Source organism: Saccopteryx bilineata, chromosome 2 (assembly GCF_036850765.1).
Source record: "Saccopteryx bilineata isolate mSacBil1 chromosome 2, mSacBil1_pri_phased_curated, whole genome shotgun sequence".
Taxonomy (NCBI): domain Eukaryota; kingdom Metazoa; phylum Chordata; class Mammalia; order Chiroptera; family Emballonuridae; genus Saccopteryx; species Saccopteryx bilineata.
In genome coordinates this window covers 64075037-64099940 of record NC_089491.1, presented here as the reverse complement: position 1 = coordinate 64099940, position 24904 = coordinate 64075037, and the positions used below count along the sequence as shown (strand labels likewise).

At 39.4% G+C, this 24904-nt stretch overlaps 1 protein-coding gene across 4 annotated transcripts in view; it reads left to right on the top strand.

Moving 5' to 3' along the window:
* The window catches only part of GLIS3 (GLIS family zinc finger 3), a 553880-nt gene that overhangs the window by 519690 nt on the left and 9286 nt on the right, over positions 1-24904 (top strand). For all 4 annotated transcript variants that reach the window (XR_010729083.1, XM_066257180.1, XM_066257178.1 and 1 more), the window contains one exon: positions 3528-3703. Coding sequence is in view for 3 of the 4 variants with exons in the window: in XM_066257180.1 (XP_066113277.1) it covers positions 3528-3703 (176 nt within the window). In the remaining variant the exon portion in view is untranslated. The remainder of the gene's footprint in view (positions 1-3527; positions 3704-24904) is intronic.

The window sequence follows — 24904 nt, the reverse complement described above, 5'->3', positions numbered from 1 at the left end:
CTAAACTACTTGTCTGTCTTGTGTAGCCATGGTATTCAATTTATTTTTCCTGGATGGCATTTGAGAGTGGTATTGTTAAGAACTCTAACAACAAAACAACTAAAAGTAATGAATGGTTAAAATAAAAAAATACAATAAAAAAGTAAAAAATTATAAAAACAAGGACAAGTAAAAAAGAAAAATCATAGCAAACAAAGATAAAAAACCAGCAATCAACTAACAAAACACCTAAAAAAATAATAAAAGGTATAAAAATTAAAATGAAATTCAAAAGAGAAAAAAAGGGGTGAAAAGGAAAAATAAATTTCAGTTTTGACAGATTACTGTTTTCTTCCAGTATGGGTTACTGTATTACAAGTTGTAGGTCTGTGAAATTCCTGGGCTGTCCTTTGCTGATGTTGCTTTTACAATGATGTAGGTGAGGTCACAGTCACATAGGTGGATGGGACGTTTTGTGAGGGCATTCCCACTTTGACTTATGGCTTCAGTTTATAGCTTTAGCTTTCCAGCTTTATGGCTATAGCAATGGCAGTATCAGACCTCTGGGCACTCCTACCCATGTCTGAATAGACCAAGGTGCAGACGTGGAACACCTCTGTTCTTCAGGAGAGAAAGTGGTTTTGGAAAGCTAACTGAGGTTTGTCTCTGCCATACTCTGTACCTATGAGATCAGGGAGGCCAGATCTGGGAGGCTGGGGGACTGCACTTTAGTTTTCTCTGTCTCTGCTGAGTGCGGGCTACAGACAGACTGTGGGAACACTGGAGTGACCCCATGCTCTGGCTGCTTTGGTTTATCTTCCTCTCTGCCCCTCTATCTCACTGATCCTCCTGGCAGAAGGAGACCCATTCACTGAGTTTCTCCTTTATACCGCTCAGACAAAATCCAGATAGCCTGAGCTTCCCTTCTCCTCATAATCTGGCAGAGAAAGAAAAAAAAGTCAGTCACTCTAGGTTTGTCTCCTTTCCAGAGCCCACTGCAAAGGCATTTTATCTTCCACCTCCCTTTTCAACATGTCCCATCTTTAGTCCATTTGGTGTGTGGGTCTTTCTTGTGTGCCTGTGAGCCCAGCTGGGATTCCTTCACTACATTATAGTTGTTCAATTTGCTGAAATTTTAGGGGGAAAGATCAGGAGTATCTCTCACACTGCCATTACTCTTGACGTCTCAGAATTTACATTATTGATTACTTGTAAAATGCTCAGCTAAATTCTATTCTTCTAGTTGAATACTCTTCCTTTTTATAGCTAGTAATTATAATTTACCCTGTAGCCATGTCATCCCAAATTATAAAAATATAAAGTTTTGTATTGCTAACAATCTTTGCCTCCTTCCCCTTCCCATCCACATTTTCTAGTCTTTGTTATTCAAACACTTGTTTATAGTGAGACTTACTGTGCTGTGGGAGTGGGGAGTTGTAAAACTAAATTGTTCTCCTTCATCAAGCTCATGATATCATGGTCATACTTCTAAATGCTGCAACTGGTTCCATCTTCACATTTCTCAGCATCAGTCCTCAAAAGAAAGGAAAGATGGCAGAAGTACCAGAAGAAAAGACCAGAAACCCATCTAGAGCATATTGCATCTTTACTCCCAAATGAAGAACTATAATTAGGAAGCCAGTCAAAGGATCTTGCCCCTTTACCCAAACACTAAAATTGAGATGCTAACAGTGGCTGTTTAATAGTGACATAGGTTGCCTTCCAATTGAAATCCTCCCCCACATTCTCCCTTCTGGAGCATCTTCTGCCCACTGGCTTACGGTGTTGGGGGTAGTGTGGACTCTCCCTAGCCCTGAAGCCCGTTATCCCATAATTCTTCATTCCTGTCCTACAACCTCAGAGTAGCTTGCGAGGCACGTTAAGGATGTGTTCCCCAAGAAAATAACCTCTACACGAGGGATCCTAGCTTATGAGTTTTTACTAGATGTGTCCAGGGCAATGCCAGAATTCTTTTGCTGTGTTTTCTCTGAAGGCCATTCAGCACATCTTTTAATACTAATTTCAATTAAGATGATATGTTTGGAAAATATATATTTACTGGCACAAGACACTAAGTAATTTTTCTCTTTCAGCAGAGCAAAGATATAAATTATTGATATCTGAATCCAGCTATTTTGTGTAAACATCCTCTGACTTCTCTTCTCAGAGGTTAGCTGTTCCAGATCCTCCCTTCTTAGTTTCCATATCACCTTACATAACCCCTTCACACCCCAAACAAGGGGAGTGCAGAGAGCACATGGGCTTTCATACCATGGTTTCTTATAGCTGTAATACAAATGCAGAAGCTCTGCCTTGTTAAATATTCTGGTTTAGAATATTGCAAATTACTTTATAAACTTGACTGGTTCACCTTCCTTTTTATCATATATGGCTTTACACAAAAGCCCAGCAAAGTGAAGTGATTTGTTCCTGTGAAATAAGTGGTATATACAAATGGTAATCTCTATACATTAGTATAAAACAAAGCCTGTCTTTATACACAATAAAAGAAACAGCCCATTGAAAGTTTTAAACTTCCTGGGCCTTTATGGGGAAACTAAAGAAGTCATTGCTAATATAGTTTTCCCAAGAGTTATTTCACTGCATTGACAGAATCCTTGCTCCTTTCTATACCAGACTTGTGCCAGCTCCTGCTGAACTGGAAAATTGAGCACCATTTTGATAGTCTATGGACATTACTGAACTTTAACACAATTCTCCCAAATAGACCTTCTTTCAGTGTTGGAAAGTATAAACTATCATTTCACACCTAGTGAGTCAGATCCTGCCAGTTCTCCCTTACAGTTAGAAAATCAATGGCCAGTTATCTCTTTTATATCTCAGGTTAGTTGTGATGTTACCTTATTTGAATACCTGCATTTCCCTCTTAAAAATTACCAATAGTCTTATTGTGACTGGCACATGTGACTGCATCATGTTTCTGTTACACCCTGGGCAGTGTTCTTTGCCAAGCAGAGAACCCATGCCAATCTCTTGGGGTCTGGATTTCAAACCACTCTTGACCTTTTGAAGTTTAAGTTAATTTATTCCTGGCAAAGGAAAATGTGTCATTAAAGAGAATAGTATTAGAAAGGCTTATAATAAAGACTTGTAACACTCTTGGACCTCAGATATGTCTTACGGAACAAAATGTTTATGAGTTAAGTGTAAATGAATCAGAAACACACATAGATCAAATTTCCCTTAAAATGCAAAAGGATTTACAAATTAGCAGAAAAGTAGTCTGACAAAAGATGTGCTTTGAATTTCACCGAACCCAGAATATTTGGAATGCATTTTAAGAAGCCTGACAAACCTAAACGGTGATTAGATTTTTCCTTTGTTGATCTCTTTTATTCCCTCGATATTTCAATTGAGAAGTCAGTGGTTAATAATGGGAGAAAAAAGTGTTAAGATTTTTTTTTTGAAGGGGCCTTTTGTCATGCTGTTTTATGGCCAGAATGGAAAAATGGAATTTGGCGTTGAAGAGTGTCTTTGCTCCTGTGATTTTCTGTCTCTCATGTTTCCTTTTATAATTGTTTACTCAGGTTTGCACCTTCTGCTCCATCTCCCCACCACATCAGTCCCCAGAGAGTTCCAGCTCCTTCTTCACTAATGCAGAGAACGCAGCCTCCCCTTGCCCATCAGCCCTCAGGATCACACCTGAAGCCTTATCAGACGGAAACAAACTCTTCCTTTCAACCAAATGAAATCCATGTCCATGGTAAGCAAGGAGTTGTCAGTCCCTTGAGTTTTGAAAAGTGATGTGCTGTTGCTTTTAATCAAGTGTCTTAGTTACCAGTTATGGATTTCAAATGTTCTATTATACACCAGGTTTGGCTTTTATGAGTTCCCTCTAAAATTTCACACTTAATCAACATGAAATCTTATAGTATTTTCCTGGCTTTGACCCTAAGATTCTATGACTTATGATACCCCAAAGTGGTCAGCCCAAGGTGTTGATCCATTTATTGACTCAGTGCCTGAACACCTCATGGATAAGACTTAACAACATCTTGTTTTCTAAACAATAAAAAGTCATGTAAAACGGAACAACGGGAGTCCTTCTGTCCATGCACAGTTGTTTGCCCCTGTTCCCATAGGCCTAGATCCTCTCTATCCTTCAGGGCCCAAATGAAATGATAGCTCCTCTCTGAAGCCTTTCCTGATCTCCTAGCTGGACTTAATCTGCCCTGGTTCTCAACCCTGATTACATATCACCTGCATCTCTGATGGTATGTGTGCTCTGTTTACCTTGTGATTTTCTTCTCTGTGAGTAAAAGTTGTCTTCACTATTAATGTGGAAACTTGTTTCTGAGGTCAGAATTTTCTGGCCCATTGTCATTTATTTTAGAGAACTTAGCACAGTTATTTCCATGTTATAAATACATAGATACTTGATAGGTGCATAAAGAAAGAAGAGGAGGGAAGGAAGGCAAGAGAAATCATGATGGTTTTTGAAATGTGCAGGTCTTATGCTTAACTCAGAACATACATGGAGAACTAAGTCTGACTTCATGTCTTTCTTTACTTAAACCCATTTTACTGACTAAGGCAGATATCTTAGCTAACATTCATAGAAAGTTGAATTGCCAGATCATATAGTCTAAAATTGTACATCGCTTTTTACTTCCTGAGGGTGTTCAGACCTTCTTATATATATGGAAGAGACACTATTCACTTAGACTGAGTGTTTTAGCTTCTGAAAAATATGACTCTTTTCCATTTGATTTCTGCTGATTCCTGAATTTGCTTCATATGAGTTGTTGCTTGAAATTAGTGAGTAGTGTCCCTAACTGAAGAGGAGGCAATGTGGAGACAGTGGCAGGCTATAGGAAGCAAATGACCCTAAGAAGCCCAGGGTCACTGCCTCTGGCTCAATGTTCTGTCCATCTCTTCTCTCCTCTCCTCAAGTGTAGTCACACAAATCCACTGTTCATCAACAAAACTCCTTCTGTTGGTAATTTTTTTCTGAAGCTTTAGTTATGCATTTAGTCAACCAAGAAATATTTCTTGAGTGCCTACTGTGTGCAAAGCAATGTGTGTGTGAGAAAGACAAACAGAGCACTCTCCCCCCTGAGGAGAGCCTCCCAACCCAGATGAAGAGCTTCTCTGATGTGGTTGAGGTCCGGGTCCTTGTGCTGTGAAGCCGCCCTCCCCTGCAGGCAGGAGGTGGCCAGCATGTGTGTGGGCTCTGTAGAACACGGAATAGATCCATCATCCTAAAACACATGATTTTTACTTTCAGTTTAACACCTCTGAAATCTGAATGTATCTCAGTCAATGGTATAATATAACAGGCAATGATTTTTCTTTCTTGTGCTGTACAGAATAGTGGAGCCTTTCACAGTCAGCGGTACCATGGTTCCAGTGAAATGCAGTATAACACGCTTTGATTACAACTGGGAAAGACATTTTAAAGATTCAAAATTTAACCTATGTATAGAAAGAAATTGAGGAGGAAATTCTCCAAAACATTAGCAGTTCTTATTACAGTGCTAGAATAATACATGATACCTTTTTCTTCTATTTTTTTTCTTTTGAAAGGAATTTTAAAAGGGACTTTGGGATTAGACCAATTTGAATGCAAAAACCAGTCTACGTAACTGTGTGACTCTGAACAAATTATTGAGCCTCGGTTCACATTCATTAGATGGGGAGAGTTTTATCTACCTTCTCTTATCAGTTGTTATGAGGATTGACAAGAAAAACGCCTATTCTTCCTTACAATCTCCTCATTTCTTTATTAGACTCTTTGAGAATAGGGATAATGTTTGTAGCCCCAGGGCAAGCATAATACTTGGTGCAAACTAGGCATTTAGTAAATATTTACTGAGTAAGTAAAGGACTCAAATGAATAATGAAACAAGGGCGCACAGAAACGAAACCTACCTTATAATTTGCCCTAGAGCTATAGTTTGCCCTAGAGCTTGGTAAAAGACTCTTCTCCCACATTTCTCTTTTTAAATTGTCAACTTGAATTTTTTTTTAACTACTAACTTTTTTGTTGTTAAAAATTCCCATGGCCAATGAGAAACTGCTCACAGAAGTCCTAACAATAAATACATATGACAGACCTTTCTAGAAGAGATCAGAATATAGTTATGCAAATTGGGGAATCATGGCTTCCTCCCAGAATATGGGCAAGTGGTTAAGTATGCAAAGGGACTGTCCATGCATTAGCTACTGTGCCACTGCTAGGGGTTAAGGGATAAGGATCCAGGTGCAGCCTCACTTCCTCCTTCAAATATTTTTCTGAAAATGTTTTTCTGGAACTTTCTAGGCACAAGCATTTCCCATCAACAATTTCTTAGGGTAAAAACCAAATTGATCAAATATTTTTCAAGTGTGTAAATCAGTGCTGGGAATGAGAGGAGCAGAGAGATGTTTTGAATGAGTTGTATGTATTGGCTGTGCCTTTCAGCTTTGGTTGCACTGGTGTGCTAGATAGCATTATACAGCATCTTAGTAACGAAGAACTTTATCCCCTAATAAAACTAGATTTTCAAAGCCCCAAGCAATGTCAGGTTGCTAACATGATAGCTACAGTGAGTGTCTGTTCTCTCTTTCAAGAAGTTCATGGCTTTAATAAACATCATCACCCCCATCCTCTCTGTACTCCCTGCAGTAGGTAGAGGTCAGAGAAAAATGTCATCAGTGTATTTTTAGAGATGAGAATTGATACATAGAAGAATATAAAATGTATAGGCATTGCTGCCTCAGCAAATCTTTAAGAAGTATCTTTAACAAGAAGACCATGTTTCCAAGCCACATTCTTTCCACTTTTTTTTTTTATTGATTGATTTCAGAGAGACGGGGAGGGAGAGAAGGGGAAAGAGAAAGAGGGAGAGGGAAGCATTTCTTTGTTGTTCCATTTAGTTGTGCATTCATTGGTTACTTCCCATATGTGCCCTGACCCAGGGTTGGCTGACACATGAACCCACTGAACAACCAGCCAGGGCTCCAAACCACATTCTTAATTAATATGTTTCTAAGTCAAAGCATCAAAACATATTTGTATTTATGTGTTTCCATGGAGAAATATACTTGTATGTATGTACTGTTGCATTACATAGAGTCATAAGAAGTTAGAACTCAGAGGGGTTTTGTTCTTATAGATAAAGAAGAAAATGAGGGCCATTGAGTTTTCTTCATGCCAGACTAATTGATACAGAGCTTAGATATTGTGTGCTCAATATATATTTTTATTGAGAGGTGTTTTGCAAAAGGTATACTTTGAAAAGGTTAATAGCTCTACTTATTCTAGTATCCTCACCTAGTGAATGACCCAGACAAGACCACAGTTTTGTTGATTCTGCATTCACTTTATCCATTCATACTGCTTTCATTAGTAGGGTGGATAAGGTGTCATTGCTTTTCTTTCTTTTAAGGGAGAGGAAGGGAGATACAAAGACAGACTCCTACATTCGCCCATACATGGATCTATCAGGCAACCCCTGTCTGCAGCTGATGCTCTGCCCATCTGGGGCCACTCACAACCGAGCTATTTTTAGCACCTGAGGTGGAAGCTCCACAGAGCCATCCTCAGTGCTGGGAGCCTACATACTCGAATCAATCGAGCCATGGTTGTGGGAGGGGAAAAAAGAGAAAGAGAGAGGGGGTAGGAGGATGGGGGAAAACAGATGGTCACCTCTCCTGTGTACCCTAACCAGGAATAAAACCGGGACTTCCACACGCCAGATCGATGCTCTACCACTGAGCCAACTGGCCAGGATGGTGTCATTTCTTTTCATGTTTGAATATTGATAGCATCTATGGGTCTCTGTTTGGGTGGTATTTCCAAGGTAACTTCTTGGTACATTTTAGTCTTTTATTTTATTTTAGGTGTAAACATAGGAACAACTCTTTCTAATCATGTAAGCTTGTTCTATGGCCTTTCCTTTATCTTTAGGACTGTTCTCTTGTCCAGGCAAGCTTCAGAATTTTGTCTGAATTAGTTGCATGAGAATTGATAGTTGTACATTTTATTATGGTGCTAATGGTTCATTTATTTTTAAATGCCCTATTCTTTCCAGGCAGTGAGAATGCCATGGGAATTCCTTGAACAGCATTTTCACAACCATCCTGCTTCTAGACTCATCAAGGAGAGGCCAAGTTCAATTCAGCAAGTGTGTATTGGTCACTCTCTATGTGCCAGGCAAGCATGAATGTCACTTAATGGATGCACTGTGATACATGCAGTAACAGAAGATATTAGAGGCACCAGTTTATTCAGAGGAAGGTATCAGAGAAGGGTTTCTAGAGGTGACTCCTGAATAGGATTCTGAAGATAAATAGTTCATTGGGTAGGCCAAGGGGGAGAGAGGCATTCCAGGCTGGGGATGGGGGGAAAGTAGAGTACACAGGCAAGAACACAAATGACAGCATTGTGCATGCCTAGAGAAAAGAGCCAAAGGCAGTTTGTGTATGGCTGGACGCACAGGTTAAGCTGTGGAGCAGGAGGAAAGGAGGCTGGAAGCAGCAAGGCCAGCTAATAGAGGAATTAGGGGCCATGCTAAGTATAATGTAAAGCCTGGTATTTTAGGGAAGTCAGCGAAGGCATTGTGTGGGGAGTAGAATGGGAGAGGTAGAAATATTACATCCTAACTATTGGGATTTTATTGGCTGCATGTATAGAATACCCTGACAGCAGTTTAGTTCACTCAGATGCAACTTGTAAACAGGGAAATGCTGTCATAATAATATGGACCTGTGCTTGTTCACACAGAGTCTTTCCTAGACTAGACACATTGGAATAACAAGAGAAGAAAATGAAGAGCACGAGCCTAGCTGCCGCTCAGGCAGGAGTCTTTTCAGCTCTCTCTTAGTAAAATGTGGAGCATGAGGCCAGGGCCTCCCTCTCTGGAAAGCTGCACACCTGGTCTTGCCCAGCTCTCAGCCAGTGGCAGATCACAATCCTTCCTATGTGCTGGTCTCTCATCTGTTGTCTCAGTTACTACAGGCCAGTATTTCCAGTTGAAATTTTTGTACATTTTTGATAACCATGAAGTAGTCTCTAGCCACACCAAACTGGCTGCCCAAATTTCTTCTTCATTATTTTGTCACTGTTAATTTGAAGATTTCAAAGATTTTGAGTGGTCTGAACCAACCCAAGTTTTCCAAAAGAACCTGTGATTTATATAAATAATATGCATTTGTACAGAGCACAAGACTTTTCAGGATTTATCATGTTATAGCAGCATGCTCAGTGTATGGGTTTACTTTTCTCATTTAATAAGAGGTCTAACAATAAACAGTGCAGGGTGAAGGAGAAGCCCCACAGATCCAACAGTGTGCAGCCTCTTCCCAGCTCGCTTGCTTTGCCATCTTTAAGAGTAGCTTCCGTTTTCCTGTTCACAGTAGGGATGCTGATATTCTACATATCTTCTTCTAGTTTCAGACAGCGGGGAGAGAAGAGTGAAGGTCTAGTGTGCTCCAGGCTCAGTCACATGGCTACCCTCATATGCAGGGGAGCCTGGGAAGACAGATATTTTAGTGCATTGCCTTCTTAACAAAACTGAAATTCTGCTAGTACTGTTTAGTGGATAGGCACACTGCAAGATCTGCCAAATGTTCTCTAGGATGGTTTTCTAATCTGCAAAATGGAACTGTCCCACACATTCATTCCCACTGATTGCCTCTTAGAAATCAGCGGGAGAGCCTAAAGGCTTCCTTCTGAGGGTTCTGCCCCATTTATGTCCCTTGACCTCATTCTCTTAGGTCTTTATACCTTCCCCTGCTTGCTCTTATTTTTCATCCTTCTGGACTTGCCAGCTGCCAACACAAAGATTTCCATTATCCATGGTCCAGTCATTCAGTTTCATTAGGAAAACACCAGGGAAGCTACCGACCCAGCCTGGGCCATTCGATATCAAGGCGGCAGCAGTGGGAAGTGGGAGCCTTCTCTGTGGGTCCCGGCTCCTGTGGTTCATAAGCTCTCTTTCTCATGATTTAAAGCATGCTCTGCCTGCAGGCCCCAAAGAAGCAAGCCTGTTAGCTCCCAGACAATGGTGGCATTTTCCCACCTCTGTAAGCTTGTCAGCCAAGTTGAAATTGACTGCATCTGGAAACAAAAGGTTTCCAACCACCAACAGGCCTCTAAGAACAAAACATGTTGTAAATGGTTTGTCCTACCAAACAGCCAAACCATCTCTCAAGCCGAAGAAATCTCAGAGCATTGATACTTAAATGGAAGGGGATGGCAGGTACAATTTTAACTTTTTCCTGTGTTGTTGGCTGTTTACTTACAGTGATTGTGCAATGGTACTTTCCAGAAAGAGTCCTATGGGTCATAGCCACAGCTGATCTCATTTCTGAAAGTTTATCGTGTTAAATGTAGAAAGGTTATTTTTTAAAGGCAAATTGTAGAGAGACAATAAACATACTCTCCCTCACAGGAAATTCAGCCACATCTGCATATGTGAGGTTGTGAAATAATAAAGTAATAAGTCTAGAGATTGTATTGCTTACCGTTTAAGCGTGAGTCATAACTTCCTCTTGAAACTCAGGAAGACTAATGAGATGGATTGTAAATCAGCAGTGTAATAGTCTTACTGAGAAAGTTGTGACACATTCAAAAGAGGAATGAGCCAATGAGTAAGCTTCATGTTATTCTGATGTTATCAGCTGATGTTCTCATCAGCAGTCCTAATCAGGAATAAATTTTGGTATCAGCCACAATGTTATTAATGCTATATAGTAGTAGGGATTGATGATTAAATCCAGGGAAATTCTTTTTTATTTTTCTTTTTGTATTTTTCCTAAATGAGAAAGGAGGGGGAGAGGGGCGGCGGCAGATAGACAGACTCCCACATGTGCCCTACCGGGATCCACCTGGCATGCCCACTAGGGGGGGATGCTCTGCCCATCTGGGCCGTTGCTCCACTGTAACCAGAGCCATTCTAGTGCCTGAGGTGGAGGCCATGGAGCCATCCTCAGCGCCCAGGCCAACTTTGGTCCCATGGAACCTTGGCTGCAGGAGGGGAAGAGGAAGAAAGAGAGGAAGGAGAGGAGGAAGGGTGGAGAAGAAGATGAGCGCATCTCCTGTGTGCCCTGGCCAGGAATCGAACCCAAGACTTCCACATGCTGGCCGGACATTCTACTCCTACACACTTAATTGCTACAAAATTACCCCAAGAACAGTTTTGCCTTACTAATATTGATAAATTCTGACAGTGTGCTACTTATATAAAACAAAAGTTAAATTTAGGTGTGTGTGCAGGTTGCAGTCAGCATTTCAACAAGCTGGGTTTTGTGAGAGGAGTATAAGATAGTCATCATCATCAGAAAAGCTGTTTCAATGGTTGATTATGGGAATGACTGAACTCCAAATAATCTACATGTAGTTAAGCATTTACACAGACAAGCACACATGCACATAGAGATTAAACCCATATATCAGTAAGGATATAAAGATGACTGACTCAATTAACCATAACTAAATTATAAGTTTCCTCCAGACAGGGACTGGATCCCCCCACATACTTTTACATAGTGAGTGCTTAATAAATATGTATTGAGTAAATATGAGTGACTAGAAAGAAGGGGAGGAGAAAGAAGGAATTTTGCCCATGACTTCTTAGACTGATTGGTGGAGCCAGCCCATGGAGAGTTGTGCCTTAGAGTCAGATTTTCAGGGCCCCTCTTTTCTGGGCACTTCCTCCTATTCCCATGCCTTTCTCTTTGGATATCCAATTCCTAGAAACCATCTGAGGCTTCTCTCAAGGAAATAGGATGATGAAATGATTCTGTAGTACCCCATCTCATGAGCATCTGAATTTTAAAAGAGGATACCTGGAGCACACCTAGTATATCAGGAGTGAAATTCTGAGCAATGGCTCCTCTGTGGAAAAGGTACTTTGACACATTCCTTTGTTCCAAAAACACTTTTAAATTTTAAGCTCTCGAAGCCACTAGTTGGCATATATCCTCCAATGGTTCATATTCTCTCAGAAGAGGATATTACCAGGAGAGAAAATTGTGACTTGTCGTAGGTGATACAGGAAGAGCAACAGTGAGCTGTAGAAAAGAGTAAAGAAAAAGACTTTGGAGTCAGGCACAACTGCCTGGAACCCTATGAGCAAGTCACGTAACACCCTGAACCTGAGTTTCCTGAATCTAATAGGGGGCTAATGGTATTTCTCTTTCAGAGTTGATATAAGAATGAGAAATAATGCCTTGTCCACAGTAGATACTCAGTTCACTAGAGCTATTATTATTGGTGTTGTTATTTTTCTACTGTACGGCAACCAGGTACTCTATGTTCTGTATACATCCACTTATTTTAACAGCTTATTTGTTGTGTAATCCTTACAAAAACATTGACAAAAATATTAATATTGATATGCAAAGACACATGCATCCCCATGTTCATAGCAACATTATTCACAGTGGCCAAGACATGGAAACAACTAAAATGTCCCCTGATAGAACACTGGATAAAGGAAGTGTGGTACATGTATACAAGGAATACTATTCAGCCACAAAAAATGATGATATATTGCCATTTAAGAGAACATGGATGGACCTTGAGAATATTATACTGAGTGAAATAAGTAAATCAAAAAAACTAAGAACTGTATGACTTCACACATAAGTGAGATATAAAATTGAGACTCATGGACATAAATAAAAGTGAAGTGGTTACTGGATGGGACGGGTAAGGGAGTAAAGAGGGACAAATATGCGGTGATGGAAAATATGGGTGATGGCACACAATGCAGTCAACAGTCCAAATGCTATAGAAATGTTTTCCTGAAACCTATGTACTCTTATTGATCAATGTCACCCCATTAAATTTAATTTCTAATATATATGTGTGTGTGTGTGTGTGTGTGTGTGTGTGTATATATATATATATATATATGTTAATAAACCCTAGCCTCCCAGATGAGACAGAAGTTATCTGGACACTTTGCCTCAAGTTGCATACCTAGTGAGTATCAGAGCTGGTTTTTAAGCAGTTTGACCCCAAAGCCCACCCTCATTCTCCTTTATGATTATGTCTGTAGATACAGTACTGAGAGAGTTTTTAGTTATTTAGGAATTACTTTTGAGGTCAAGTGTATAACCATTAAAGATGAGGTTTCTTACAGGGCTAAAATTTCCCACCAACCTCTTGATCTTGTGTCTTGGCACACAGATTACTGAAAATTTTTCTCTTTTTTTTTCTGTGTCAGGCAGTGTGATGAATGCTTACCATAGAATTTCTCATTAATCCTCACTCATAACAGCACTGTAAAGAAGACTTTATTTACTCCCATTATACAGATGAGGAATCTGAATCACTGAATCATTAAGTAACTTGCCCAAAACTCTTCATACTGAAATGGTGCAGCTGGAAACTACACCAGGACCACCTGACAACAGAGTCTATGCTCGTCACCAGGGGCTCTGCTGCCACTGTCATTCTAAGAAGGAAGTGCTCACTGTCTAATTGCCCCCAGTGGGATTACCCCAGAGGGGTGTGTGTTCATCCTCTCCTGTACCGTGTTTCCTCGGCACATGCATGGGTGGGGGAAAACTGGAAATCTAATTACTAAATTACAAACCAGTCACCGGGCTCTTACCACTCTCTTTAAGTACAGCTTAAAAATTATGTTTTGACTTTTTAAGTTAAAAAAGAAAACTGTACCTGTTCATTTTTTAAGTGCTTAGGGTATTTAAATACAAAAAGTTTAATTCACCTCCCAGTTTACACTCACCCCAATTTCAATGCCCCAAATCAATTTCACTACTATTAAGATGGTATTTTTTTAGACTTCTTCAAATGCTCACAGAAATGAAATATATGTGTATGTATGTACTTACAAATACTTCTATGAATATACCTACATATCCTGTTATAAAAATGGACTCACATTCTGTATTTTATAACTTGTATTTTCTTAAATTAAGATACATGCTTTTGCTTTAGAGGTCAATGTATATAGATAACTACTTATTTATTTATTTATTTATTTTGATGAGAGAGAAGGAGAGAGAAGCATTCAGTTGTTTCACTTAGTTGTGCATTCATTGGTCACTTCCTATATGTGGCCTGACTATGGATCGAACCCACAACCTTATTGTTTCAGGGTGATGCTCTAACCTACTGAGCTAACTGGCCAGGGCCTAGATAACTCCTTTTTTAAAAAAATATTATATAGTACTGTACTTAAAGGGACATGCTGTCTTTTTAATCATTTCCAAATTGATGCATGAGGTTTTTTTGCTTTTATTAACAATGCCATGTTAAATATCCTTACATATATATGTATGTATATGTGTGTATTCACACAAACACTCTCACACACATATATATATGTCTTTGCATACTTTCTCTAGGAAATATTTCTGAAGGAGCTATCACTCTATTAATAGTATGCATGTTCTAAAATTGGAGAAGTACTGGCATATATTTCTTCCCAAAGGCAATACCAGTTCAGACTCTCACCAACAGTAAATTAGAGTTCCCATTTCCTTCTCACTAGATATTGTCAATCATTTTAATTCCTGCCAATTTGTGCAGCAAAGTTGTTTTGATGCTTTCCTTTGGTTAATAATGTGATTGAGCATCTTTTCATGTTTTTATTGAGCACTAAAGGTAGTTTAGTTATAATAGGGATTAAGTAACAGGAACCACTACATGGATATTTATATTATTTGTTAAGGAGTTTGCTTCTTCTTTTTTTTTTTTAACCCTGCCATTCAAGTTAGGCCATGTGCGACTTGACATGTTTTCTTGATTGGAAGTCAAGAAAAGAGAAAACAAATATCCTGAAAATTTATATTTTATTGACTATTGTAACCTCTCTGTCAGTTAACTTTAAAACATCTATACAAAAGTATTTAATAAAATATAATAATATATATAAATATAAAATATAATAAATATAACATAAATAACAGTTAACTTTAAAGCACCTATACAAAAGTATTTAATAAATAAATAAAATATAAATATAAAATATAATAAATAAATTAAAAAACAACATCATTACAGATTTAGAGCTTTTTTATTTTAAGGGGGAAGTAATGACATTTTTTCCAGAAGAAAATGTTCTATCTTATATTGGAAACTCATGGTACTTAGACTCTGGTAAATTCATCTCTTAAAATCAAGTTAAATATTTTTTTATAACTTTAATTTAGGGACTGCTTAGTTGAACTGGTCAAGGATGAATATAGTAAGGCCAATCTGTGTCTTGTAATTTTTGTATTTTTAGTTGGAATTTTCCTTATAAATATAAGTGATTGATAGTACAGAAGAAAAAGAAATGTGAATAGCTCGGGGTGGAGGTTCCTTAAAATAAAGGGAAAAATACCCCACACATCAGGAACGTCTGGGTTACTAGTAACAAGGCCACTGTGTTGACAAAACAGAACAACAATAAAACACTAGACCTGGCTTGATCTGAGCCCATTCAGATCATCTTGGTTCAGACTATGTTGAATAATCCCAGTTCTCTTAGAATTTCTAGTTCGTTTGTTCATTTGCTTACAATTGTGAGTGTTCTTTCTGATCACAGGATTTTTCCGTGTCTGACCAGATTGTTGTGACTAAACTTTCCATTTAATTGTTTTATAAGATCTTTGAGAACTAACCCTTTTAAGATGTGAGTCTATTGAAGTTAAAAACATGCAGGCATTTTTCTCGATCATTTAAGTGTGACAGCCAGCCTCTCCTCTCCCTCATTTCTCCACCACACCCAATCTCATCTCACATCCCAAAGCAAAACCTTTATTTCAAGTTCTTGAATTTCCTCATCATTATGGCAGAATGACTCAGGAGATCTGAATCAGCCAGGTATTTACCCAAGGTCTTTTACATCCTGCATCTAGGCTGATGCTGATTTTATCAATACCATTGAGGTCAGTACCCAAACTTATATTATGATATACATTTTATAAAATTCTCTTGGGGGAAAATTTTTAACAGTTTTTGGTAACTATAAAAAAATTCATAGTACAATATTTGTTGGATAAATTATCATATTTCTTCCCCATTTAAAGGTGAAACTCAGAGTAATTAAGTTCCCTGATCTTGGTATGGTTTCCTGAAAGAGCAAAAAGTATTCTGTGATGAAATGAGTTGCTTCAGTCTCCTGCCCACCCTTTTTTGTCTTCAGGCTCAGTGTCCTCTCTGACATCCAACAGATAAGGTGGCTTGAAGCAACAGAAACCCCATGTCAACTGCACAGGCCAGTCATGTTTTCATCATCTTTGTTTCTTCCATTAAAATCAGTGGTAGAAGAGAAGTCGTTTTATTTTTCTGAAACTCTGATGTACTATTGTGTTTAAGGTTCATAGATTAGAATCTTTGAGCTTGGTTGTGGTCCTCTCACCTTCAGTATTTTCACCAGAGCCTTTAGCTGTGGGTGTCATTCACTCATTCATTTATTCATTCTCAAATATTCAGCTCCTGTTATGTGCCAGGTCCTGTTTTGGATGCTAACTCTATTCAGTAGAGTAAACAGACAAAAGCCCCTACTGGTCCTAAGCTTATATGTAAGGGGTAATTCTTGGCAAGCTAAGCCTTTGAACTCAACAGACAATACTCCTCTTGGTCCATGTAGGCAGGGAATAGTTTGCTCTATTTATTTCCTGTAGCAAGCACCTTAGCACATTTTGATATGCATAATATAAACCTAAAAATCAAGAGTTTGGCATGCAGTGGAATGAGATTGAGCAAGAAAGGAAGAATTCTTGCCTGACCAGGTGGTGGTGCAGTGGATAGGGTGACAGCCTTGGATGCTGAGGTCCCAGGTTCAAAACCCAAGGTCACTGACTTGAGCAAGGAGCCACTGAGGCACATATGAGAGGCACATATGAGAAAGCAATCAATGAACAACTACGGTGCTACAACTATGAGTTGATGCTTCTCATCTCTCTCTTTCTTCCTGTCTCTCTCTCTCTCTTTCTCTCTAAAAAATAAATAAAAGAAAGAAAGAAAGAACCCCATAGTCTAGACACACCCACCAGAGCATAACTCCCATGTGACAGTTGGAGGAAGTCTGTCTAGCTGGTGAGGTATAGCAGAAACAGAGGTCATAAATTGGGTTATCTAGGTTAGTAGTCAGTGTCCACAAAGTCTAACAGGATTAAAAGGCAAGTTTCCTGGAAGCCAGATTGAAGAAGGTGACAGGGATCCTGTGATTCAGTGACATTCTTCAGGTTTCACCAATGCAGTGTCCACTCTGGTATCTCAAAACCATTTATGTAGATTTCTGTACTTATTTACTTCAAGCCAAGTTTCAACTCAATGTAATATTCTAGATAATATATTTTAGTGAGGCGTAGCAGTATGTAACAGGTACTTAAGCTATAAGGCAGATGTTTAGTGAGAGAAATAATCATCCTATTGAGGTTCATTCTTTGGGAGATTAGGGTGCTGGAAAATTGTATAACCACTGACTTGGATTTAGAGAAGCAAGAAATCTAGTTTGTGAAGTGGCAATAATGTGGGAGTTTGGTTGGTTACAGCTAGACATCAGAAATCTAGGCCATAGGATCAGCATGGGGGTCAAAGTAAAACCAGTACTTCTATGTCACTCAAAAGAGTCTCCATGATTTTACCTTGACCAAGAACTTACTTATAAGAGAGTCAGTGTGGAGGTGAGTAAAGTCATCTTGATCCATTTCTGCTGAGAATGTAATTCAAGGTCACTTTGTCATAGTTCATCAAAACTTTATCCCCAAGAGTCCCATGGGTTAGCAAAATGACCTGGGGACCAGCCAAGGGGGAAGAGATGCCCATCAAAAGAGCTTTCCTCCCCCATTTCAAATGAAATCAATGCTCTTCTGGTTTCTTTCTATCGAGATTTTATTTAGAAAACTTTCAGTTGATTGAAAATCATCTAAAGATGTTCTTAGAGCCTCTTAATCTTTCATATAAGGAGCACTTTGTGAAACAAGAATTTCCAGGCCCTTTACCCACACATTCTGATTTGCTGAGTCTACCATAGAGCCAAGGTGGAGTTGATGCTGTGACGTCCACGGTAAGAATCACTGGCCTAAACCCTAAATGTAGGACTCAGTGCACTCTCACCATGGTTTCCCAATCAGAGATGATCCAAAAGAAGCTATTGGCCCATGAGTAAGGAAGTAAATACCTTCTAGCTTTCTTCTTCCTGTAGGTCCTGGGAAAGTTCTATAAATGCAGTACAACCTAAAAGCTGTAGAGGACTAAAATGGCTTTTCTACAGCTCAGGAGCAGCTGCAGCATTTCTTTTTTAACATTCCTTTAAATCTCTGTCTGGAATCCTTTTCTCTGCAAAACCTTTCTTACAGCAAAGTTTGCTCGGTAGGACAAGGACCAACAGAATTAAATCTCCATTCTTTACCATGCTTCCTTTATTCTGCTTTAGGCTCAAGTAGCCATGAGTCAAAGGATTGTTTGTGAGCTTTTTAATTTTTCTTTTTGCTTTTGAACCTTATAGAGCAGAGCTCAACACAATCATGGGCATATTTACCTTTGTACTCAGAGAAGGTAGGATGATGAGTAACACCAGGCTTATAATGAGACAGTAGGAGCTATAATTTTCAGTAAGTTTTACTGTTTGTAAAATATTTTTACACTTATTATTTCATTTGATCTTTGAATCCACCCAGAAGGAATATATAATAGCACAGAGTGGCTCCTGCTCACGGAGAAATTCCCAACTCATTCTTATCAGCCTTGACTATGACCAAAGTGTTCACTTCACATAGCCATCAGACACAATGTTCAAATCGTCCACCTTCCATGCCAGACATTACATGTGTCTAGGATTTATGAGGCACAGGGAGTAGTGGGCAGGTGATGGAGAGTGGGTACTGGGCAATCAGTCCCCTTCCATTTGTTCCCTATGTTTTTTCCTCTTCCTACTTTGAGGATTGTGAATATTATCTCCTTTTATAAATAGGGGTTCATAGACTCAGAAAGGCTCTGGTTTCCCCAGGGCCAAACAGCCAGTAAGGGGCAAAGCTGGCTTTCACATCTATCTCGGACTCCTCAGATCTTCTGGTTTTAAGAGCCTCTATTTTATGTAATTCCCAAATATGCATTATCACAGTCAGGATTCACTAAAGCATTTTACTATAACTGTGTAGACCCGCACGTGGCAATTACCAAGACACATTGCAATTAGTTTACTTTGGCAGCTTATCATTTTGAGAATTTGGAAGCCATAGGCCACCACGCATTAGAGTTTTTGGTGGGTTGGGGATATTTAAATGAAACTCAATTACATCTTTTAACCAAGACTGTTTTACACATGCCTTTCTTCTCTGCTTTTTCCCTTTTCCTTATGCTGCATTTCAGCGACCCGCTCTGCCTGCTCGCACCTGCTTAGGTGAACCTTTGCAGACACCAGTAGCAGACCCTCTCCCTCTTCCCTTACCCCACCCCCTAGAAACAAGCACACAGCTCCAGGGGTGAGAATGTGGCTCACAGTGATAAATCCTGTTAGCAGCCTGCTGCAGACCCGGGGAGGTTCTGTGAGGGGCGCAGGAGGAGCAGAGCACCCAGAGCGTTCAGACAGCATCTCGCCATGGCCTACGAGCTGGCAGCAGAAGCAGTGGGTGGAAATGGCCCCACTTGTTACAATCAAGTGGACTTTTCTAACTAGAAGCCCTCACACTGCCACCCATTTGACTGGGGGAAGGGAGCCAGGCACTTGCTCCCAAGGTAGCATTTGATCGACCTCCATGTGGTGCCTTCAGTTGGAATGTGCCCAAATGGAATTTTAAGGGTTATTATTTTCATTATTTTCCTCTTTCTCAGTATGGTAGTTGCTTAAATGCCAGTTGTAAATAGCTTGAGTGCTTTGCAAGCTGGTTCAATTCTCAGCCTGAAAAAAAAAAATCTGTCTTCTTTACACAGTCTGTGAGCTGTTCCTGCAGCTTCCCCATTTATAGACTCCATTAAAATGAAGAGTCAGTTTCTCCACCACTTCCAAAGAGGAGGCTGCCGAGTTCTAGCTAGATAAGACCTAGATGATATTGATGACCAAGATCAGGAGCCAAGATTTTTAAAAATGACAATCAAATTGTGATGATTTCGCTTTTAAGAGTAGTATCATTTTATACTTAAGGGTGCTGGGTTATGAGAGAGAAAAATTGCTTAAGAATGGCTTGTGCAGAATCTATAAATACTTCCAAACTTTTCATGGTAATAATAATTTCTGCAATTTACTAAGGGCCTACTACATGCCAGGGTGTGCACTAGATAGATGCCTTCATAAACATTCTCATAGGTAAATGTTTTTCTTACCATATACAATAGAGATTTTAAAAGAAAATGAGGCTCAAGAAGGACACAGAGTTGGTTAATGGGTCACTTAGAATTCAAACCTAGATCCAAGTTGTTCATGCAAAGGATAGAAATAAAAGAGTAATAAAATCAGAAAATTGGCCAAACAAAATTTCCCAAATGTCTGTTTCTATTCTTGAGGGGTTTTAGAATTTTTCAGTGATTAGGGGATTTCATTAATTTAATTAATTAATTCAGTGGGTTTTTTTTTTTCCTCTAATGAAAATGTCTGTACTTTATGAAATGTTGATCCGACCTGGAACACTCCGCCTGCAGTCTGGCAGTGAAGAGCCTCAACACAAACGTGAGGTTTCAATTCTGTTGGTTTGGTCCATGAGCTGAAGCACTAGTAGTCTATGTGAACTCTGTCACTACACAGTCCAGCATTCAGGTCCTCGTTCCGAACCTTGGGAGCTATGAGGATTTGGATAAGTTATTTTAACTTCTCTGTTTCTTTGTCTATAAATTGGGGACAATAACACATAACTCAAAAGTTGTGAAGATGATTTTCTATGTAAAACACAATCTCTTCCCAGAGAAAATAAGTATTATTTTTTTTTCCTTCTGACAGAATTCTCTAAGTGGTTGGCATAACACTAACCAAAATGTTCCATGAAAATGCCAAAGCAAGGGGACTGCAAATGAGAGGGCTCTGGACTTAGTAGGAAATTATGTGACGGCTGTTTTAGTTCTGCTGCCCATTGTGTTCAGATAAAGTCTCGATCCATGAATCATTTTAAATATCTGGATATTTTGAAGTATTAGAATGGTTGCATAAATATTCCACTTTTATATGCATGATATCATATAAACAAAAGTATTGGTTATAACAGGGAAGGACTTAAAAGTTCCTCTGCTTCCAATTCTTTGCTGTGAAATAAGAACATTTACTTTAGTCACTTACATACAAGACAGAAATGTCAGATGGCTACCTAAGAAGGGAGCTTAAGAGTTTTCTAATACTAAGGTCTGTGAGTAGGAAGTGTGTGATTCTCTGGGGCTTTCTCTAAGTAAAATTTGAATGCATAAAATCACACTAAAAAGATAAAACTCCAAAGACGCTATTCTTAGGGCCTTTAGTAGCTTTACCAACAAATTAACCTATGTTTTCCTCTTTTGGCTCATTGGCTTATGAGATGGATTTCAGAAGGTTTTCAAAGGGGGTGACTCAAGGGGCCTCCAGAGAATAGGGGGGAATCCACAAAGAGCCAGCAAGTATTCAAGAAGAAATTAGTGAGCCAAGGGGAGTAGGGTCACATGTCTTCTTAAATATTCCTGGCCCTGAGCTCTCTGATTTGAGCCCTTCTGTCCATCACTCGGGCTTATCCATGCGCCTGCACATGCAGCAATCGTGTGGCTGAGGCCAAAAGCTCTACACATCCCAAAGTAACCCAGAAAATTACAGTCTCTGCTGAAAAATGGTGTCATAAAGCTCATGAATATACATCCTTCCTTCCACTTGGCTAGCAAAAAACTATACCCCCAAGAAGTTGAGATACTGCCAGCCCTTCCTCAGCCACTGATACCTGCTGCCAGGGACGGCTTCATCAGCATCACCCAGCCAGGATGGTCCTTGACAGAACTGTGAGATGGCCCCTAATTATACCTCCAGTCACAAGGCAGGGGCAGACAAGGGGACCACACAGCTAATTTCTTCTTTAAAAGTTTTCAGAGCACCAAAACTTCTTTCTCATTTATTGCTTTTTTCTCTTCCTACCTTGAATGCATTCTGGAAAAAAAAAAGTTGCATCTCTAGGTATCCCTTTTAAAAAATGTTCTTTTATTGCTATATAGACTATGACATTATGTTCCTTGGTTTCTCATTTATATGTTTATCTTTCTTTTTTACTAAAATGTAAACTTCAAGAAGGCATGGAGCACATTGTATTCATCATGGCGTCTCCAGTACTTGAGTAACTGCTTCACTGTTGAGTGAACGAAAGCAGAGAAGTTGGAATGCTTGTGTTATTAGAAGAAATGGAAGGAAAATTGAACAGTAATGTTTCTGGAGCACTTCCTGTGCCAGGCTCACGCTTAGCACTTCACATGCATCATCCCTTTTAATCCTCCTTAATCTTTGCAGTTACCTTCTGAAGTCAATACTGTGAAGACCCCCATTTTACATAAATACAACAGCAAAGCCACACTCACATCTTAGTCAGTGTTTCTTCTGAAAGATCAAGGGTTACAGGTGACTCCTGAGATTTGGGTAGCAGCAGAAAATTAAGGTGCTTAGCCGGGAACCCTAATATGATGCACTCTGGTCACACGGGAGTTGAAGGGTTTTCCCATCTGAAGATATCAAGGGGTCTTGGGAAGCGAGTGCTATTAGCATTGTCTCTGAGGACCCTCACAAAGGACCTTGCCTGGCTCCATCAGTCTACTGTCTGGCTGGGGAAGTAGTTCTGGGCAGCCTTCTTGATGGTATCCACAGGGGTTGTTGCATACATGGGCTTTCTGCGTGTATAATGGTCATCACGGTCTGGGCAATGCCTGCCTCTGGCAGTGAGTGGCCTCAATTCTGAATGTTGTCCATCCAGTGCTTTTCCTGGTGCCCAGAGTTTGGTAGTGGTTCCCAGCCTTACCATAGGGAAGACCAAGAATTTCATTTTGCAGAGACATCTGCTACTTAAATAAACCCATGGAATACACAGCTCCCGACATAGCATCTTGACAAGGTACAGGCTGACCGAATTTCTTTCCATTCACGTGAGAAAAAGTTGGATAGAGCCTCTGTGTTGGATGTTACTTTATCATCATAGCTTATCCACTCACTGTAGCAGCAGGCATGGTGACCTAGGTTCACAGTCTGCAGGAAAGTGGGTGACACATTTCCTTTTGTTTCGAAGTAAAAGTGGTTTCTGTGGGAGAGCTGAAATGCCCTGGACCTTTAGTTAAACATGCTCATCAGCCTCTTTGAGAGTTGGGAGGTAGGCAACCATTATTTATTATTGATATGTTTTTACTACAGTTCCTGCCATAAAGATTGGAGTGGTGAATTTTTAAGAAAAATAAAAAGACAGTTGTCTAATATACTTCCTATCTTGAAGGTCAGGAGTCTAAGAATCATTATCTGGCTTTTATTTGAACTAATGGTGGGTTATGTGTTTTTCCTTCAGGAATTTAATCTGAAACAAAGTCTGCTGACTCTGGGAATGCAGATTGGCCCAGATCTGTGCTGTCCAATACAGTAGCCAGGAACCACATGTGGCTATTTAAGTTTGAATTAATTAAAATTAAATAAAATTTAAATGTTAATTCTTCAGTCATACTAGCCACATCTCCAGTACGCAGTAACCACCTGCAGCTACTGTATTGGACAGAGAGATGTAGATCATTTCCATCATCACAGAAAGTTCTGTTGGACAATGCTGCCCTGGATAATACCCTTCCGCTGCCATAGTTAGTCATACAATTGCTTCCTGCTCTAACTTCTCCTACTCCCCTTCCAGTCTGGGAGGGAAATTCACACCCAGATTCATGGGGTTGTTTTATCATCATTAGTAGAAGGAATGACCATGAATTTCCACTTGAACCTGTCATCCTAGAGACATCAGTGACTCCCTGTGACAAAGTAAAGAGAAGAGGATTTTAAGAATGAATTTTATTTTATTTCAATTTCTTGATTTGAGAGAGAGAGAGAAACCAATTTGTTGTTCCACCCATTTATGCATTCATTGGTTGATTCCTGTATTGCCCTGACTGGGGTTTGAACCTGTAAACCTGGTATATCAGGATAATGCTCCAACCAATTGAGCTACCTGGCCAAGAAAAGAATGAATTTTAATAATATGTGAAGCTCATACATAATATTAGGGCAGAAAACAAGATACAAAACAATGTGTATAACATTCCAGTTTTGTGTGTATATATCTGGCTATGTCTGAATTGTAGAAATAAAAGATAATTTTTCCTTTCTTTGTTGGTACTGTTCTACACTTTCTCGTTGATATAATTAATTCCAAACATTTTTATAGTTAGAAAAACAAGTTGTTTTTTAGAAGAAAAAATAAAGCTTCCCAAAATGTACAAGAGAACGAATGCTTATCCTTGATCTTTAAAAGCTGCAGCTTGGGTAGAATCAGTTTATCTGCAAGTTCCTTCCCACACCCATCCCCTCTATTCGTGGAGGTAAAATAACTTCTAAAATGAGGGTGGGGTGATTTTTATAACTAAATGGGACAACTAACATTTATTGCCAGCATAAATTCATAAGTGCATTCTTATGCTATTATAAATGGATGTGTTCTCGCTCCAACCACGTTATCAGTCCTCAAGGACAGGGCATTATCTTCTGTTTCTCTGATCGCTCCAGCAGCACCTTGACCAGCACTTGAGAACTACCAGTGACTGACTGACAGATTGGCCAACCTTGCCATCGCTCTTATGTTTTATGCTCACAAAATGTGTTAACATCTTGCCTCATTTTGCTTTGGGTCCGAGAGGTAGTGTTTCTTCCAAATTCACTGTGTGAAATCCAACAGCTGGAATACAGGAGCCATTCATCAAAAAAAGAAAAAAAATGACTTAGGCTTTTTTTTTTTTTTCAGTTTGTGTGTGTGGCAAGACCCTAATAGAACTTTTTTAAAATTTCATTAGTTTTATGGAAATAGCACTGGGAAGAGGATATGTTAAAGCCCTTTGATTTGAGTG